Genomic DNA, 20,661 nt, shown 5'->3' with positions numbered 1-20,661 from the left:
GACAGGCCTAAAAGATATAATAATGATAGAAATGGATTATAACCCATTCAGGAAAATAGGAAACCGAGAGGGAATAAACAAATGAACAAATGAATAAATTGTAAGTTTTATAAGGAATAGAATATTTACATAGTTCTAAATTATGTCTATATGAAATACTCATTGACTGCAAAAGAGTAGAGTATCTTTTTGGTAAAGGTTGGCAGTTTACACCTTGATGAAGTGGTCAAGTAAACCATCTTCAGTAATGAGATCAAAGTCATGTGTCACATGATCATAAAGCATCATTTCTGAGATACTCTAACTAAAAGATGTGTGACCTGAATCTAATAATGGAGAAACATCTGAGAAACCCAAATTGAGGGACATTCCATTGCAAAATAACTGATCTGTAATCCTCAAAAGTGTCCAAGTTATATAAACTGGAAAGACTGGATTATTTCCAGATTGCAGGAGACTAAAGAAACACAACTGCTAAAGGCAACATGGGTCTGAATTGGATGGTATTGGGACAAATGGCAAAACTTGAATGAGTCAGTCTGAGGATTTAATGGTACTAATGTAACAATACCAGTTTCCTGATTTTGATGATTATATTGTGATTATCTAGGAAAAACACCCATAGATTGTAGAAACTATGTGTTGAATTGTTCAAGTGTAATAGGACATCATGGAAGCAGCTTACTCTTAGATGGTTCTAGATTTTAAAAACTTCTTTGTATTGTACTTGGAACTTTTCTGTAAGTTTGGGGGTCTTTCAAAATTAATCACATTTATATATATGTATAAATTTATACACATGGCTTTACACACATGGGGAAAGTGGGTGGCTTGGGGTGTTTCGCCACAGCATTCATTTTTCTTTTAGCTTTTATTTCTTTAATTGTGTTGTCACTACTGGATAAAGAAAACAGTCTGGAAGTAGTAGCCTGTTTGTTGTAAGGCCCTAGATCATAGAAACTCTTCTTAAATGTGAGTTTTATTGGCAAAATGAGCAATAACTATGTATGCGTTTTAATAATATAAGGTTCATAGTTTTCTAATTGTTAAACTATTTTGTATGGTGTTTATTATATGCTATCTTAAGACAAATTTTGAATATTTTGAATTGCAAAATAGATTTAGGATTTATTAAGAATGGCAGCATAATTTTTCTATAAATTATGCCAGTAATTTTTGAAGTTTTTTTGTTTGGCAAATTGATCTAATATGATTTAAGTTGGAAGTGAAATTTTAGTACCTTCTCAGAGAGAAACTTTGCCTGCCTCAAGCATGTGTATATACTTCCAGTTTTCATGTTAAAGAAGGCAGTTAACCTTTAAATAAATGAATATATACGTAATATATATATATATAATGAAAACTAAGATAGATTGTATAAAAATAATTTAATAATGGTAGTCTGAGACTAGAGTTCCTTATGAAATAGAGAAACAGGAAAGAGGGGCCTCAAAAAAGATAGAATTTCAGTCTTAGCTTTGATGATTAGAAAAATTTATAGGTTAAAGAATATTTTTAAAATCTAGTAGAATTTAAAGCAAGCTATATATCTTCTAAGTCACTGGAGAGTAACTGGAATGAAAATAAGACTGAGTGGTTTCCTCTAGGAAGTGAAATTATGGGTGATTTTTCTTTCCTCCTTTGTACTTTTTTATATTTAAAGAAATTTTTATATATGTGCTTTTATGTGGTAGCTATCAACTCCCAATGAACAAATGTGGTTTAAAAATTAAAATGTAATATATCCTATTATATATTTTATATAATACAAAATATTCTAAAATATTTTATAGTTTTTTCATTGGAAAAATCTTTTTATTTCTAGGCTTACTGGTGGGCAGTATTACTTATGGGAATTGCCCTGATCATGTTAATGGCTGGTTTTATTAAGATATGCAGTGTACACACTCCAAGTAGTAATCCAAAGTTGCCTCCTCCTAAACCTCTTCCAGGTAAGACAGTTTGAGCAAGGTATATGTTTTTATTACTCAGAACCATTCAGCAAGTAGAACTGAATTTTAAAGGAGTCTTTAGTAGTTGATTTATAGTACTTTCTCCTTGAGAATGGGATTACTAGATGGATTATTTAGTTGATTTTTAAGTGTTTTTTTTTTTCCCCCCCAATCAATGCAGGCTAGCTTATGGCTGCTGATTTAATGCTAATATATCCTTTTAAAAAAAAAAAAATAGTAAAATCTTCCCTTTTTGGTTTTATTATGATAGACCACTTTTAAATGATTGGTCTTTCTAATAGCTATGCTTCAGTTATGGGTTTTGTGTTCATGCTCCTGAAATATATTCTGGCACATAAACTTATTTTCCCAAGGGAAAAATACGGATTTCTCTTGTGGGGACGTACAGATTCCAGTCTGTGGGAGAGTCTTAGGGTAGAGGCTTCAGTTACCAAACAACTGTAGTTATTCTCCATCTCTGAAAACAACTCCTAAGGTTTTGTCTCCATCCTTTAGCTCTCAGGGAGCCAGGGCTGGGAGGAGATGAGAGATAGGAAAGACCTTTATATGAGAGACCCTGGAGAAGGGAAAGGCTACCCACTCCAGTATTCTGGCCTGGAGAATTCCATGGACTGTATAGTCCATGGGGTCGCAAAGAGTTGAACATGACTGAGTGACTTTTCATTTCATTTCATGGATTTGGAGAAGGGTAAGAAATCCACTTACCAGATTATTTAGGCCCTGTCTATTTCTCCCTCCCCCTCCCCAGGCTGGGTGTCCCCTTCCACCCTTTCTTCAGGACCCTTGGACTCTGTTCTTGTATGTTCAAGGGCAGGCACCGTCCCAGGATTCCCTCTCCTGCCTCCCACTCACTTCGCCTCTTGAAGCCTCTTGCCTCAGGCCAAATCCACTGCCCTACATAAAAGTTGTTTAAAACTAGGGCTTTCTTATAATTTTCCCTCAGTTGTTCTCCTGTATTTCCCTATCTTAAGGTAAGAGACTTCAGTAGTCATGCTGGGACAGTATCTTGGAGGGAAGCAGAAATTTGATTTTGATGTCATTGCTTTTCCAATTACTGCTTTAGCAGTCAGGAACTTTTGTCAATTTCTTAGGGATTTCCAAGGGCCACGTGACACTTTTTAACTACACTACCAGTTCATTTTATTGAATGAGACTACATTATTCTCATTCAATGAAAATTCTTTTACTTAATTTCATTTTAAGAAAATGCCAGCTCTTAACTGCTATTTATTGAACCCTCACAAAAGATGTTGAGCACTTTTACATGAATTATCATATAATCCTCACAACAGACTATATGAGTTAGTTAATTGTCTCTGTTGTACAGACTAATCATCTGAGCTTCAGAGAGGTTAAGTCATTTGCTCAAAGATACCCAGCAGTTTGTTCCTCATGCAGTCTGTCCTCAGAATCCATATTAATCTGATAGTTGTAGCTTTTTAGCAATTGTAATGTGGCTAGTCTCAGTTGAGATGTATTGTAAATATTAAATGCCTACCAAACTCTGGCTTCCCTGGTGGCTCAGACGGTTAAGTGTCAAACTCTGAAGAATTAGTATTTTTAAGATGAAATATTTTATTAATAATTATTAATATTTTGGCTATATTGGGTTAATGAAATGAAAATATTATTGAAATTATTTTACCTGTCTCTGTTTTATTTTTTACATTATGGCTACCAGAAAATAGAAAATGATGTATGCGGCTCATACTGTATTTGTTTTGGACAGAGCTGGTCTAGAACCTCTTTTTTTATTGAAATGGCAGCTTTGTCTTTAAAAGATTGAAAAGCTCATGATAAACCTCTTTTGCTTTGTGACCCACAGGCACTTTAAAGAGGAGAAGACCTCCCCAGCCCATTCAACAGCCCCAGCGTCAGAGGCCCCGGGAGAGTTATCAGATGGGACACATGAGACGTTAACTCAGCTTTTGCCTTGGTTCTTCCTAGTGCCTACAATGGGAAAACTTCACTCCAAAGAGAAACCTATTAAATCATCATCCCCAAATGAAACCCTCACGAATAACAGTAGAAGAAAAAAAATGGCAAGAGATCATTTCCTCAGATCAGGTGGAATTACTTAAATTTTAAAGCCTGAAAATTCCAATTTGGGGGTGGGATGTGAAAAAAAAAGAAACCCCATTTTCTTATAGACAGATATTTTTAACCTAATGGCACAAAGTCTTAGAATATTATTATGTGCCCCGTGTTCCCTGTTCTTCGTTGCTGCATTTTCTTCACTTGCAGGCAAACTTGGCTCTCGATAAACTTTTATCACAAATTTAAATATATATATATTTTTTTCAACTGCCAATCAAGGCTAGGAGGCTCGACCACCTCAACATTGGAGACATCACTTGCCAATGTACATACCTTGTTATATGCAGACATGTTATTTCTTACGTACACTGTACTTCTGTGTGCAATTGTAAACAGAAATTGCAATATGGATGTTTCTTTGTATTATAAAATTTTTTCCGCTCTTAATGAAAAATTACTGTTAATTGACATACTCAGGATAACAGAGAATGGTGGTATTCAGTGGTCCAGGATTCTGTCATGCTTTACATGGGCAGTTATGAGAAGAGAATCAGTTTACCTTTTCCTCATGATGGAGTTGGTTCTGATATTCATTTTGTTTTATCAAACGGCTGCTAAGAGCACAGGATTGACGACGCTGAAGAACACAGTTAAGTGTTGTGAAAACTGGACATATGCAGCATACTACTACTTCAGACTTAGTTCTTTATGTAAATGTCTGATTTCTGCTTACTTATTTTAAACTTTCTAATTCAATTCCATTTTTGAATTGATAGGTGAAATTTTTATTCATGTTGGTAGCAGTTAGGTCAATGAAATGATTCTTTTTATTTGCAGCCTCTTATTTGTATGTTAATTATGTTTTGGGTTTTGTCCGATATGGAAAAGAAAAGCTGTGTGTCTGTTTTATCAAGATATTTGAACAGAGTTTTCAGCATATCATGATCATTGGTAACCACTAAAGAGGAGTGATTTGCTCAACTAGTAGTTAAAATTGTAGATAGGCCTTCCGACACTTTTTTTTCCCTAAGATATTTTATCAGCAATGAAGGTGAAACAGCACAATGTCCCATTCCAAATTTATTTTTTAAACAGGTGTAAATAATTGGCTTTTTAAAGAAAGAAGTCAAAAGCGTTTAATGTATTAACAGGCTTATTGCTATGCAGGAATGGAAGGGGGCATTACAAAAAAAACTTTAAGCTTGTGACATATTTATTGCTTTTTTTCCAACTACATCATGTTAAATTAGAAGTAAACAGCTATGATTTTCCTGGCTTCACATAGGAGGCAAATTTAGGCAAAGTTGAAATGATTTGTGTTTGGCTTTTTTTTTTTCCTTTTTTTCTTAAGAGTATAAGGTTTACACAATCATTCTCATAATGTGACGCAAGCCAGCAAGGCCAAAAATGCTAGAGAAAATAATGGGATCTCTTCCTTGTAAACTTGTACAGTATGTGGTGACTTTTTTCAAAATACAGCTTTTTGTACATGATTTAGAGACAAATTTTGTACATGAAACCCCAGATAGACTATAAATAATTCTAAACAAACAAGTAGGTAGATATGTATGTAATTGCTTTTAAATCATTTAAATGCCTTTGTTTTTGGACTGTGCAAAGGTTGGAAGTGGGTTTGCATTTCTAAAATGGTGACTTTTACTCCGCCAGAGTTCTTAGTAACTTCTTGAGTGTGCTAGACTTTGAACATGTACATTTTTTGCTTGAAATGTTATCCTGTGGTAGGGTTTTGGCAGGTGTACAACTGCCCTATTTTATTTTGAGTCTAAGTTAAATGTTTTCTGAAAAGAGATACGTGCACTGAACTCTCTCCACTCCAAATCAAGATGTGGTAAAACAAGAGGATCGAGACAAGTGAGATCTAATACTACTGTCAGTTTAATGTCCACTGTGTTTTATACAGTATCTTTTTGTTCACTTTGGAAATTTTTACTAAAAATTGCAAAAAATAAAGTATTGTGCAAAGATGTAAGGTTTTTTGAAACTTGAAATGCATTAATAAATAGACTTGATGAAATCAACTTGAAGGTTTCATACTCTTTGAACTTTGAGAACTATCAAAAGAAGCGTCCCGCAAGGCCGCCTTTCCTTCCTAAATGAAAGAGATGGTTAAGCAGAAAGGGAATTGCCTCTTCCCACACAAGTATAGATATCTTTATTCTTAGTTAGGACTCCATGTAAAAATTTCCGTGATTAGATCTCTTTCTATACACAGTGAACATTTGAAAAACATTTAACTAATCTCAACTGCTTTGCATTATTTCTAATCAGTATTCAGAGTGCCTAAACGTGTCTTAGTGGAAGAGCTGAGTCATTTTGGAAACTGTGGTCTTATATATTTTTTCCAAAGTTTTGAATGCTAAATACTTCATTTATTTTAAAAGTTGAGTTTGATGTTAAGTGTATTTTAAAAATTTGAGCCATGTTTTCCTGCTTTGTCAAATTCATAGCACGTAAGAAGACTTGACATTTCAGCCTTCCTAGAAAAAGAATTGTAAGCCTGGAATAGTGCCCTGCACAGAATAATCTACCCCAAACACAACTTATTTTTTTAATATATTGAGGCCAGTTTAAATAAGTAGTATTTGTTAAGTGAGTAAAAACATGCAATACTTTTTACTTTAATTCAGAAACCTCAAAATATGTATTATGTTTAATTATGTTTATTAAACTATCAATATTAACTCGGATGATTACAAGTTTACTGTTTTTACTTACAACTGCATATTTAAATTTTGTTTAGATTAAATCAGCAATGGAATAAATTATTACACTTTCTGGACTAGTGCCCTTTATAGTGTCAGAAAATATACAGTTTGGGGAGGGACTTCTTTATGGGAATGGCAGCTTTATCTGATCAGTCTTGTTTTCTGAGGTGTTTTCAGCAGTTTTTGCTTTGGGTACTTTGTTTTTGTTATATTACAGACTAGTGAAAACTGAAGATTTCTCCAAACTGAGCAAACCACTCTCAACTACTTATATTTGTCCCTGTGGTCTGTACATTTTAAGACCTAAGGATTATTATTTCTCCAAAGGTGGGATTAGTGTCCATGGCAGCTGTGCAATTACGGGTTCTTGTTCTTGGAAAGGGTTTTAATTTCCTAAGTATTTATAATCGAAAGTATAAGAGGGTCAATTTAGTAAGTCCATTATAAAACTGGACAGCCCGTCTTCAGGGGTTTAGGAAATGATGTTCCTTATCCAGATGGGGAGGGAGGAGGGAGGAGGGTTCAGGATGGGGAGCACACGTATACCTGTGATGGATTCATTTTGATGTTTGGCAAATCTAATACAATTATGTAAAGTTTAAAAATAAAATTAAAAAAAAAAATAAATAAAGAGTCAAGGTCTCCCAAAACTAGAGAGCGAGTTGGATTTAGCTTTAAAGCAGCTGCCAAGGACAGTTATTCTTCAGAGAAGTCACTAAAGTTGCAAGAAATTGTAGTTTCCTGAAAAGCACTTTTGACTTCTAAGTAGCAAAAAGGATAATCAGTTTGCCTCACAGAACTCAGCTTCAGTTTCAGCATTTCTGGTTTTATGTTCTCATTTAAAAACAGCTTCCATTCAAATCTTTTTCTGTTTATTACCCGTTTAGTTTTTCCACTCTCATTTCTGTATACAAACCTTTATATTTAGGATACAAGTGAACCTTTGTATTCTGCACTACTGTCTTATTTGTGTATGTTAAATGCAAACATGTATGCACTATTTTCAGTAGAAATTTATGTTTTGTAATTGATAAGCTTTTCAGAGTATTTGATCTCTCCTATGAAAAACAATGCAATGCTAGGTAAAAATGGAGGGTAGAGCAAAATACTTATCAGCCTCTGTTTTTTCCTAAAATTTCTGCTAAAATCACAGTGATTGGGGGAAGAAAAGATCATATCCAACAAGGATAAGGAATACTGGAGATAACAAGAACAGCATTTTATAGACTCTGGAAAGCATCTGGAGAAGTAGTGTCTGACTTGGCAGATCCTGGGAAGCCAAATCCTAAACCAGCATCGGAAACATGAGAATAGCCCAGTTTCTATTGTTAACATTTTGGAATACAGTCTTCAACACTTTTCTATGTAGCTTTCTTATTTAACAATAGATTGATATTGTATCTACATAATTTTAATGACTGTAAATATTTCATTCTATGGATGTATTGTACATTTTAAAAAACCTATTGTTTGGACATTGAAGTTTTTAGATTGTTCATTATTTTAAGTAATCCTTTAAGGAAAATTCTAAGGCAAATAATGAAATAAATTCCTAAAAGTGGAATTAAATGTGAGTTAAAGACTTTCTAAAGATTGTTGATAAAAATTATGATGCTGTCTTCCAGATAATATGTACCAAGTTATACTTCTTCCATTAATGTATATTAATTAGCATATTATATAGATAATTTATGAAAATCTGAGCCCTCTGGTTAAAAATTCACATGCATGTAGCCATGTGGACTTATTAGAAACAATAGTAGAATACTCCTGCTTAGTTGACTTTGTTAGCTTTGGACAAAACCCAAATGAAAGTCAAAAGTAGTGCCCTGATGTGGTCTCTAAATATCACTTTCTTCAAAGAAACCTGACTTCTTGGATAACTGGCTAATTCCAGGTATAGGGAAAGAAATGTGTATGTAGAGCCGAGAAAAAGCACTGTCATACCAGAAAGCAAGGAAGCTACTAGAGATCTATCAGAAAAGATTCAGGAAGCATCTTGAGGAAATTTTCATTGGCCAAAACTTTTACTCTATGAATTAATAATGATAGTTTACAAAACTATAGTTACCTTTGGAACTTAACTATTCTAGCTAATAAAGAGGAGTGATACAGTATCACCATTTTTATCCCACAATGATTAAGGGACCCAGACAATGATCAGTAGTGACCACTAACCTCACAAAAAAGCAGTCAAATAATTTGTGCCTCCTAATGGAAACACACATACCACTTATGAAGCAGTCCAGCCAAAAGTCAGATCTGATCGTGATCAAGCCTCTGGATCTAACCACCTCTTTACTAGAAATGACACCCATGGCTCAGCAGGCAAAGAATCCACCTACAATGCAGGAAACACAGGAGACTCGGGTTCGATCCCTGGATTGGGAAGCTACCCTGGAGAAGGGCATGGCAACCCACTCCAGTATTCTCGCCTGAAGAATGCCATGGTCAGAGGAGCCTGGCGGGCTGTAGTCCACTGGATCTCAGAGACATGACTGAAGGGACTTAGCATGCGTTCATGCAAAGGAACATGTCAAATGATACCACAGAAGATTTCATCAGCAAATCCCGACTGGAAAACTACAAGACAAATGACCCTGTTTCTTCGCCAACTGAATTGCAAGGAAAAAAAGATGGATTAAGAGAGACTGAAGATATTATACCTGCCAGATAGTGTATCTGCCAGTACAATTTGTGGATTTATTTGGATCCTGATTGGAATAATGAAAAATAACACCATTGGGAAAATAGGAAAACTTAACTGGATATTTGATGATTTTAAGGGTTTTTGCAGTGATTTTTAGGTGTGAAAATGGTATCACGGTTACATTTTTAAAAGGAGCCCTTTTAGAGATGCATATTGAATACCTAAAAGAGATGATAACGGTGTTTGCTTAAAAAGAGTTGTGAGCTGCAATTGGGTACTATCTGGGAGTAAAGTTGAAAACAATTTTGACTGTGAGTTGATAAGTGTTGAACCTGGGTAATGGCTGCTTGGGGATTCATTATAGTGTCTTCTCTACCTGTGTTCCTATTCAAAATTTTCTGTAAAAATTAAAAAAAAAATTTAATGTGGATTATTCTTACAGAAGCTCATTCATTACTGTTTTAGCAACAATTCACGACAATGGCCTATATTCATAATGATTTTTTAAATAATGATTTTAGTGGAATTAAACTTGAACCAGTCAAGCAAGCATAATTAATTATATTCTGCTCCAGTTATGATGAATGATTAATTGATTTCAACTGCTAGGGTGAGTGCTTGAAGCTATCAGTCACTCAGTAATCATAGCAAGCAGGCCATTAGATCCCTCCTTGCTCGCTAGATTTTGTGGGGCTTAATAGCTATTTAAGGAAAATATTTTCTATTAAAACATGTCAAGGAATATGATCAGATTATCCACATTTAACCTGTGTGTCCCATATTAGAATGTGTTAAGTAGTTCAGTACAGTAAGCTGGATTCTAGTCTTTCTCCTTAAAATGATAATCATCCCTGGAGGTGGAAATATATCTTTAAAAAGCTATCTTGAAATTGTTTTCTGTGTAAAGAAATTAGAATAATTTGATCTAGTGTAAGTTGTCTTTATATAAAATGTGTTTCTATTGTATGTGTTCTAGACATCATTTTGAAAAGTGAAACCTATTTGGTAATACTGAACTAATTAAGCAATTTTATTTTTCATTCTCATGTATATTTTATTCCCTCCCTCCCCGCCTTTTAGACAGTTTTTATTTCTAAACCTCAAAAGGCCTGCTTTTATAAAGTGTCAATGTTATGATTAACTTTTCATTACTTTGGATTTGCGATCGTAGTTTTTATTTTTTGCAGTGCCTATTAGTAGCAACTCTGATTAACTGAATTGACCTATTAACCATTTTTTCTTCTTCTCCCTTGAAACCTTATCAGAAGATGTTTGGAATTCTTTGGCTTATGTGGTCTGCACGTGTTGATTTGTGTGGACTGGTTGCCTCGGTTATTCACTGGATGGATGGATCTGTGTTAAGCTCTTGGTTGCTCCAGCACCTCTGCTGGATGATAGGAAATCAGTAGTGAACTTAACAGTCCCTGCCCTCGAGAAACTTAAGGCTGGTGGGTGAGACAGACACGAATCCTATATCATATGCTCAGTGCTCAGTCGTATCTGACTCTTTGGGACCCCGTGGACTGTAGCCCACCAGCCTCCTCTGTCCATGGGATTTCCCAGGCAAGAATACTGCAGTGGGTAGCTGTTTCCTTCTCCAGGGGATCTTCCTGATCCAGGGATTGAACCCAGGTCTCCTGCATTGCAGATGGATTCTTTACTGTCTGAACCACCATTTGAGCAATACTCATGTGAATACATGTCAATATCAACCATGATAAATGCTGTGAGGGGAGGCCTTGGTGGTCCAAGAGCTGGTCATGCAGAGATGGGATTGAGGAACGAGGTGGGACTAGTCAGGGAGGACATGGCATGCATCCCCACAAAGTGATGCTTGAGTCCAAATCTGAAGAATGAAGAGAGATTAAATAGGTCAAATAGCGTTTTTATTAATAGTGAATGGTTATATATTGGGCACTGAGAGCTAGTTTTTCTTTCGGGAAAGGTAATATTTTTTGCTCTTGATTGTATCATATGTGAACCCAGCTATTTGGATTCCTTTGTGCATTTTTTTTTAAATGATTTTTCATTTTTGTGGAACATATTCATTTACTGAAGAGCTGGCTTGTACTTTGGCAGATGTCTTACTTGGTTACTGTTCTTAAGGATGTTGGCAAAAGTTTGAGAGTTGTAAAAGGCCCTTGGCTTTGCAGACCTTGGTATCTGTATCCTGGCTACCATAAACTGAGAATCAGGACCTCTAACCTCCTGCCACGCTGGGTGAGGTGTCCTTCTTATTTGCTGCATTGTGGCATTCTGTTTGGGGCTTCCCAGGTGGCACAGTGGTAAAGAACTTGCCAGCCAACGCAGGACACGCGGGTTCCATCCCTGGGTTGGGAAGATCCCCTGGAGTAGGAAATGGCAACCCACTCCAGTATTGTTGCTGAGAGAATTCCGTGGACAGAGGAACCTGGTGGGCTACAGTCCACGGAGTTAGGAGTCAGACACGACTGAGCGAGCACACATGCAGGCGCAGCATTCTGTGCATTCTCTGTCAGAGCACATATCACATCATGGTATAATCCTGCCCTACCCAAGCCAAGCTCTTAAAAGAATCGTCCATTCCCAGTGGCTACTTCAGTTCCCATTCGCTTATCAACCTGCTGTGTTTTGTCCTCAGCCTCCCAGGGACTGTAATCCAAGTTCTCAGGGAGCTCATAATCTGGTGGAAAGGAAAAATGCCAACAATCATAATGCAATGGTATTTGTGCATAAACTATGAATACAGTGTAGCTAGAAACTCAGAGGAGACGCCTGTGTGAGCCAAGATGATTTCCCAAAGGATATATGCTTGAGCTGAATTTTGAAGTTTTGGTAAAAGTTAGCCCAAACTTACTTTTACTTGTAGATATAATTAAATGCAAGGCAGTTTCTTGACTGTTTCATGCTGTTACACTTTGATGCCAGTGGGAAGCCAGTTTCCTCTGTCTGGATTGCCCTTCTCTCTTGGTTCTTCTATAGTGCTGAATTTTATTGATCGCCATTTTCTTGAACTTGTGTATGGTGAGTATTCAAGAAACATTTGTATTTTAATCAAGGGTGTGTGCTTTGCACAGTAGGCAGTGTGGCTAATTTCATGAAATAATACACAGAAGTTAGTGTCATCACGTTACCCTCACCCATACGTGCCTCTGATTCTAAGTCCCTTGGCAGCATGTCTTCCTCCTCTCCCCCCCAGAGAGGTTTGCTTTCAAAATCTAATATGCATTTGTATTTTTAGGATATAAAATATACCCACCATGTTTTGCACAAGTGGGAAAAGCACAGCTTAGCTTTGGAGTGTATAAGCAACACATTATAACTCCTGGCACAAGAAATAGATTCCTAAAGCTCAATTTAGAAATTAAATGGGAAGGCCCTAGCTTCTTTGTATGTGTGGACAAGTGTTTTCTTTAGCTAAATCATCAATAGTATTTTTTTGTCTGATTATTTCATAATAAAAGGTAGAAGTTAAACATTTTCTTTTCCTGCAGCAAATGTCCAGATCAACATTTTTCTATAAATTTCACAAAATACTAGTTCCATAGGTTTTAAAATAACTATTCAAAAAAATAAGTTGGGAGGGGATGTGGATTCCAGGATCAAATGAAAATGCTGAGCAAAAGTCAAGTGGATTTTTGTTTATTGACTGAGTTTTTAAAAAGTTAGGTTCTTCTAAGTTCATCTAATACTGTATATTAACTCTGATTGTGCTCTCTAAAAGGGTCTTACAGAGTGCTCCCAAACCAGGAAACTCCTGTTCTCCTCTGTCCCCTCCATCCGAGGGTCTAGATTCTGTAGAAGCATTGTGTATTGCTGTGTAGAAGGTGTATGCCTTTGTAAGATCCCCAGCCAGGGACAGGTTCTCTTACCTAAGGAATTCTTACAGGTTTGGAGCTTCACAGCTACTACACTTGTCACCTATGAAGCATGGGTCATAGAGGTTCAGAGGTCAGGCTTTCAGCCTGCTTTTTCAGTCTTACATGCATCTCTGCTTTCTGTGAATGTGGTTACCAACTTTGTTGATCTTGTATCCCAAACTGAAAAATCTTGAGTAAACATTCATAATATGGAAATATTTATAAATAATGCAAATGTTATACTTATGTTTCTATGTTTTAAAATAAGCAAAAATTTAAAGGGATGAGTAAAAGATTAATGGAAGCTACGGTATTTCTTCCCACATTCCAATAGGTCTTTTCGCACACACCTTGGTGTGTACCCAGCCCGCTTTGTAAACCTCTGGCTTTAGAGACAGAATCTACATATCTTCCCAGTCAAGTAGCTTTCATCCTCCCCACATTCCTGGGTTAAGTATGCTTTCCGATGGAACACCAGAGCTGTTGAGGAATGCAGGGCACTCTTGGGTACTCACTTCTGAAAGCCTCCAAGATAAAGTAAACAGTAAATGAAAAAAGCAAGTATTAATAAATACGTGTAGCATGATTTCTTCTGTGTGAAATTTTTGAAGTTTGTAAAGATACATAATTTATGTATAGAAAATGTCTACTTGATACATTGGAAACTGTTAAATTATTTCTGAGCTCTGGAATTAAGGGTCTTGGGAGAGGAAGAGGTTTTATTTTTAACTTTTTTCTTCCATATTATTTGAACTTTTATGAAATATTCTTTTTATAATAAATAATTTAAAAATGACTGCGTATAGTGTGATGTCAATTATAGTGCAATACACTGTCATTGTTGATGGTTGAAGTTGGGTGATTGGAACATTGGCTTCCTTACTATGTTTCTACTTTTATGTATCTTTGAATATTACCATAAATGAAAATTTAAAATTAAAAATAAATGCACTACAGAAAGAGTCTATAGAAATACACCACATAGTAATTGATTGTTCTGGGAATAGGAAGAGAGCTGAGGAATGGAACTTCAGATACCTTCTCCCCATAAGTTCTTATGTTCCATGAGCGTGTGTTGCTTTTAAGGGGCATAAAATACTTGTTTGACTTCCCACATACTTAAGGAATATACAAAATGAATGCACAAGCCATGAGTGTTTAATGGGTAGGGCTCAGCTGTATCATAATAAGATCTTGAGGCTTGTTTTATATTAGGATTCTTGAGCTCGATAGACAATAAACAAAGGTGAAACTCCAAGGCATGGCCAGGCAGCTCTGCACTTCCCCAGCTGCATCAGGGGCGCACAGCTAAGGGTTTGCTGTGAACGATTTGCACTGTGAGCCAGTTCCCAGGCTCTGTAACGTGAAAGACATAGAGTACCTAGTGAGCTCTCATGGTAGGGTCCAAGGGAATTAATACATAAAGGATATTTTCTGTTGCCAGCTGCAATGCTGGGCTGTGTTCATAGACATAGAATCTGTAAGGAGGAAAATGATGGTTCATTAACTGTGTGACTTTAGTTAAAGTTAGTTAAGCTTTAAGTACCTCATCTGTGAAACAAGGATGATAATATTAGCTACCTCGGGGACTGTGATGAGGATTAAATGAGAATGTAAGGCACCTTGCATATGGTGAGCACTCAAATGCCAGCTATCCTTGTTTTCATGTGAAAACCTGCTTACTGAGCTGAGAACATTTAGCTTGTGAGCAAGTGTTCACTGATTAAGTATTTTCTCAAACAGCCACGTGGTTAGGGATGGTTGGTCTTTGGTTGATGCTGTCAACTCTAGCAAGTTTAAGTGTGGGCACATAACCCAGTCTGGCCAGGAAGATATGCGGGGATTCTGACTTTCTCTGGTTGTTGTTAAGTCTTAGTGTGCTGCCTGAGGCTGCAGCATCCAACTTGCTATCAGCCTGAGGATGAAGCCAACATCAAGGTTGGTAGAGAGAGGGGGAAAAAAAACCACTTTATCTTAATGATATTAAAGAGCTGCTGAATCAACCTTCCCCAAAGCCCACACTATCTTGAGACTTCCTGTTTGTTGAGATTTTTTTTTTAATGTTTTTTATTTAAGCCAGTTAGCTTCTAAAAGCATAATGATAGAAACTGTACCAGAAAATATTTGTGGTAGGAGTGGTGGCATTTATTCAGTGATAGTCATTGAGCCCTTTGAAACGAGAAACAACAAGAGAGGAAGTTCTGACACATGAGGAATGAGGAACAGGAGGTTCTAGAAAGATTAGCAGCCTGAGCGCATTGTGCATTTTTTCTACTTGCAGCTTAACCCACCTGCCTCTCCTGAGCAGAGCAGCTGCTGGGGCCTCCAGGAGGCAGACAGTGCCTGGAATGTTGGTGAGGTGTTACCATCCTGACAGAGGATGTTGGGGGTGGGGGGAGGTCCTTGGGAGTGTACCTGGTCTCCCTGGTTCCTGAGGAGCTGAGCAGGTGAGTGGAGTTGCTTCCAACCCTGAGTTGAAGAGGTGAGAAGACCAGGAAAGGCTTCCTTCTCATGCTTCCCTGGAGGACTGGCAACCTGTCTGCTGCTAAGCTGTGGCCAGGGGAAGTTGAGACTGCTGTTCCTTCCACTACTTTGGGAATGCTCCCACTTAAGATACCCAATACATGGGACAGAGCCCAAAGGAACAAACAAGGGAAAAGAAGCTCCCTTGTGGGGCCCAGCAGCCAGGGAGAAGGATTACAACAGAACCCTCAGAGCAGAAATGGCTATTGGCATAGATACCTTGAACCAAAAGAATAAGAAAACTTGAGACTTAAGTGCAACGCGCACACGCGTGCACACACACGCACGCACACTCTGATTTTCTGAGACCAAAAAAGATTTTGATGTAAAAGTTTCAAGAGATGAAGGAGAAAGTGGTCACGGTTGATGCCTGAATTAGTATCGTGGAAGATAAGAGAAAGACACCTCAAAGCACGGTGCAAAATTACAGATATAAATCAGGAGATGGATAGACACCGAGAAGGGGGTGGAGGATACACTAGAAGAGGCAATCAGTAATATAAGGAGTTTTTTAGCTGATAAGAGATTTGCATCTCACAGAGTTCCAAGAACGATTGATGATAAAAAATACTCCTAGGCATATTATATCTCTGAGCTACAAGAATAGAAAAAAATCTTATGAGTTTCCATAGCAAAGAACAAGTTACTCCTAAAGGAGGAAGAGCCATCCTAGTACTGAACTGCTTATCTACAACATGGAATCTGCCACCAATGAGAGAAAAGGACTCTATGGAAATTGACTGAACTTTTAGTTCACTCAGTCTTCCAAAATAACTCAAGAAATAAATTACCAGTTTCTTTTACTTAGTGACCAAATAAACTCGGAGTCAAAGTCTCCATAAGAATGATGAAGGGCCAGGAGAATGTAAAATGTAAAATGGTAGAAGTGATCACCGCCCAAATCAAGGTGTATTACTAGCACCTGGATGGACACAGCACCTGCAGAAGCTCAACTCTGACTGAGGCGTGCTGCTGGGCTCTCCTCTCTGTGAAAGCCTGTTCTTTTCCTGAACTGATCACATCACCATCTGCCTTGACAACTCCTCTAAAAACAGTCTGGAACTAAACATAGAGAAGCTCAGCAAGTCTGGGCATTGCAGGTGGGTGGGAAGCAGGGAAATGTTCCAAAGGTCTCCTTTGGGGCGTTGGCTGTGGGACTGGCAGGGGAAGTGGATGTATTCTAAGATTTGGAGTGAAAACGCTGAAAGAATATTTTCATGGGAGAAATTTATGTCTGGTTTTCATTTAATGGCAAAGTAAAGTCATTGCTATCTGATTATGAGCAACAGGAAAGGGACCCTAGCAGGAAATATAAGGCAAATTCACAAGACAAGTCATGTTAACAAGATGGAAAGGGGAAATAATATCAATTTGATCAGTCTGCAAAAATAAATACAATGAAAAGTAGGAAATAAGTAAGCCAATAACTAAATAAGATAGAGGGGTACAATTATTATGCTAAATTTGAAGGGACTGGTTTTTTCCCACTAAAAGAGACACCTAGATTGAGCTGGAAATATAAATGAACCAGCTATACAACATCTAGAAGGAAAATGTCTAAAACTTTTAAAGAAAAAATTATAAAGAAAGGGATGGACAAAGATACTAAGCAAATATATATATATTTTTTTAAAAATAGCAAATTTAAGAGTAGACAAGGAGAAATTTAACATTAAAAGCAACATAAGAGGAATTTTATCTAACCATGTAAAGCACATATGCAGAATTGGCATTAGTTAAGACTATGTGTACCAAACAATATAAATGTAAAGACAACTTGATATAAATTTTGTAGATTTCAAAACATGTTTGTCCTTGATGGGGGATGAGGAGCCATTAAACAAAGAGACCCACACATTGTCAGGGCCAGGGTGGGGGGACTGAGGCCCTTGCCTTTGGTGTGCAGTTTAAGGTGGCTCCAAAAACTCAGCTATCAAGAGAAACAATATTTTAGTGCAGTGTTTTAAAAAATCAAAATTAATGCAAAAACCTATGATGAATGAAATACCATATTTTATATGAAGACAGGATCACTGATTTTTTGTTGTTGTTGTTGTTCCAAAATGGCATGGTCACGTATAATTTTTCCAGAATTAAAAGATGTTAAGAGTGGGTGGGAATAGGGGGGTGGGGGCCAAAATATTCATTCGAATTTTCCCATAAGATGTTACAGAAAAACCCGGACAAACTTTTTGGCAGCCCAATACATTTGTGTAGGGTGGGATAATCTTTGTTAAATTACCCCTGGGGCAGTACCACCTCAATTGGGACTTCAAGCATGGGAAGAAGCTGGGAGAATAGAAGGGGAAGGCGGAGAAGCAATAGAGAGCTTTGCACCTTTCAGGGAACTGAAAGACGGTCCACGTGCCTAGACCCAGGTTCTCAAAATTAGCGCATATTAGAATCACCAGGAAAGCATTCAGATCTCGCGATACCCAGACTTTACCCAGACCAAGATAATAAAAGTCCCTAGGATTGGGGCTGAGAAGTAGGCCCTTTTGGAAGCTTCCGAGGTAGTTCTAACGTGCAGGCTGAGTTGGGACCAGGTGGACCATGATGTACGGAGTGAGGGCGACAAGACTGGAGGGAAAAGGGGAAGCTACCATATTGGTAATTTATTTTGGGCTTTTTTCCGAAGAGCATTGGAAAGTCATTTTAAAGGCTCAGAGCAGGAAAACACACTCTGGTGCTGTAATGAGAATGGATTGAAAAAGGATTGGGTACAGCGAGAAGAGGCGGAAAGTTGTCGCCAACATCCAGGTAAGAGTGTCAGCTTGGGTTAGAATGATGGCGGCGGAATCAGGGAGATGTAAACGCAAGAAGTATGGGTAGGGGACTTCCCTGGTGGCCCAGTGGCTAATACTCATGCTCCCAGTGCAGGGGACCCTGGTTCAATGCCTGGTCAGGGAACTAGATCCCACATGCTGCAACTAAGACCTGGCATAGCCAAATAAATATTTAATTTTTTTTTTTTTTTTAAAGAAATATGGCAGAATCCATAGGATTTGGTGATTGCTCCATTGTGAAGGGCCAAAGGGGAGGAAGTATTACAGTTGCTCCACTCCCCACCCCCATGTCTGGAATCAGCAACTAGTGGTGTAGTAAATGATACACACTGAGCCATAGGACAGACAGCTTGGGGAGAAGCAGGATTGGGGGGTGCAGGGAGGACACCATGGGCTCAGTTCTGAACCTTTGCAGCTTGTGAGACAGCAGAGGGGGAACCGTTGAGAGTGGCAATTGCATATGCAGGAGTGCCCTCCACTCAGGGTCACCCCACACTGCAACTCTAATGTGGGAGTGGTTGGCCTGCATGGGTCAAAAATGAAGGCATAGAAGTGGGAAAATGGCCTAAAGAGGGAGAAGCAAGTGAGCAGAGAAGGAGGCCTCGACCTGGAGGAGTGCCAACCTTGCCAGGCTGAATAGAGGGCAAGGACCAGAGAGGAGATGGAGAAGTGGCGGGAAACCAGCAGGGCACCAATTCCTGAGGCCCCAGAGACAGCATCACTCACAGAACGGCTGAGCATTCAGAGGACAGAGACCCCTGTCAGCTGGGCTGAGCTAGAAAGTGACTGGTGAAGTGACTGCCTGGGTGGATAAATAAGACCCAGTTAGGCAGGGAGGAGGACATTCTGGAGGAAAGAAGAGGAAGGAGCCACAAGACAAGGCAGACATGATAAGTGTCGGGAGGGGGAGGTTCCCCCCTCTACTCCTCTTGAGTTCTTACAGCCATGCATGCTAAGTCGTTTCAGACGTGTCTGACTCTGTGCGACCCCATGGACTGTACCCCGCCAGGCTCCTCTGTCCTTAGGATTCTCCAGGCGAGAATACTGGAGTGGGTTGCCATTTTCTTCTCCAGAGGATCTTCCCAATCCAGGGATTGAACTTGCGTCTCTTATATCTCCTGAATTGGCAGGCAAGTTCTTTACCACTATCTACCTGGGAAACCCTTGTGGCTGGACTAATAATGAAGTTGACACAAGACAGATTAACAGGAGAAAAAGAAACATTGAATTCATGCACACGGCAGTCTCATAAAATGGGACCTAAGACGTGGCCAAAGCAGGCAACTTTTATACTTATTAGACAAAGAGACAATGCATTTGTGAGGAATTGACAGGACGAAGAAACTTAGGTTTTGGGTGGTCCATTAGTAAAGAATATAAGCAGAGTTTGGTCTTGGGGTAGTAAATTAAAGAAGTGACAAGCTTTGTTTATACAGGCTTCTCAGACCCAGTTCTTTGTCTCTGGTGATAAGAGTGTCCGTCCTACCTTCAGATCAGAAAGGGCACCTTCACAGGAGAGATTTATTCCCTGCTTTTAGGGAGGTACAAAAGGGTGTGCCTCTTGCACTGGCCATTTCCTAAGTAACTTTAATCCAAAATAACCAGTATGCCATTGTGGCATTTTGGAGGGCAGCCTATCCTGAGCCCCAGTGGAAGGAATGAGGTTTGCTGGGGGCCATTCATCACACAGAGATCACTGGAATTCAAAAAGTTTGTAGTATGAGATAAGGTAAGCAGGTAGCTGGTGACTCTGTGGATTGACTTTAGTATCCCTCTTTTTTAACATATATTTTCAATGTGGACCATTTTTAAAGTCTTTATTGAATTTGTTACAATACTAATTCAGTTTTATGTTTTGTTTTTTTGGCGGCGAGGCATGTGAGATCTTAGCGCCCCAACCAGGGATCAAACCCAAACCCCCTGCATTGGAAGTTTCAATCTTAACCACTGGACCGCCAGGGAAGTCCCCTCAGGCTTCTTCTTGCCCATCTATTTACCATCCATCTGACCTCCCTCTCATCCAGGCTCTGTGGGAAAGCTGGCCTTGCCCTGGGAAGTCTGACTTCTTGCTTTGCCACCCCAGAGATGTGTAACGACCACCAAAATTTCAGTGTTTGTGGCAACATT

The 20,661-nt window shown here is 38.3% G+C and overlaps 1 protein-coding gene across 1 annotated transcript in view; it reads left to right on the top strand.

The window, feature by feature from the left end:
• The window catches only part of ADAM10 (ADAM metallopeptidase domain 10), a 144,598-nt gene extending 137,880 nt beyond the window's left edge, over positions 1-6,718 (top strand). The window contains exons 15-16 of the mRNA XM_010836817.1: positions 1,826-1,952; positions 3,799-6,718. Coding sequence (XP_010835119.1) covers positions 1,826-1,952; positions 3,799-3,893 — 222 coding nt within the window. The 3' untranslated portion in view covers positions 3,894-6,718. The remainder of the gene's footprint in view (positions 1-1,825; positions 1,953-3,798) is intronic.
• The last annotated feature ends 13,943 nt before the right edge of the window (positions 6,719-20,661 follow it).

This window comes from Bison bison, unplaced genomic scaffold (assembly GCF_000754665.1).
Source record: "Bison bison bison isolate TAMUID 2011002044 unplaced genomic scaffold, Bison_UMD1.0 scf7180017864066, whole genome shotgun sequence".
In the NCBI taxonomy this organism is placed as follows: domain Eukaryota; kingdom Metazoa; phylum Chordata; class Mammalia; order Artiodactyla; family Bovidae; genus Bison; species Bison bison.
This window is presented reverse-complemented; position numbering and strand designations above follow the sequence as displayed.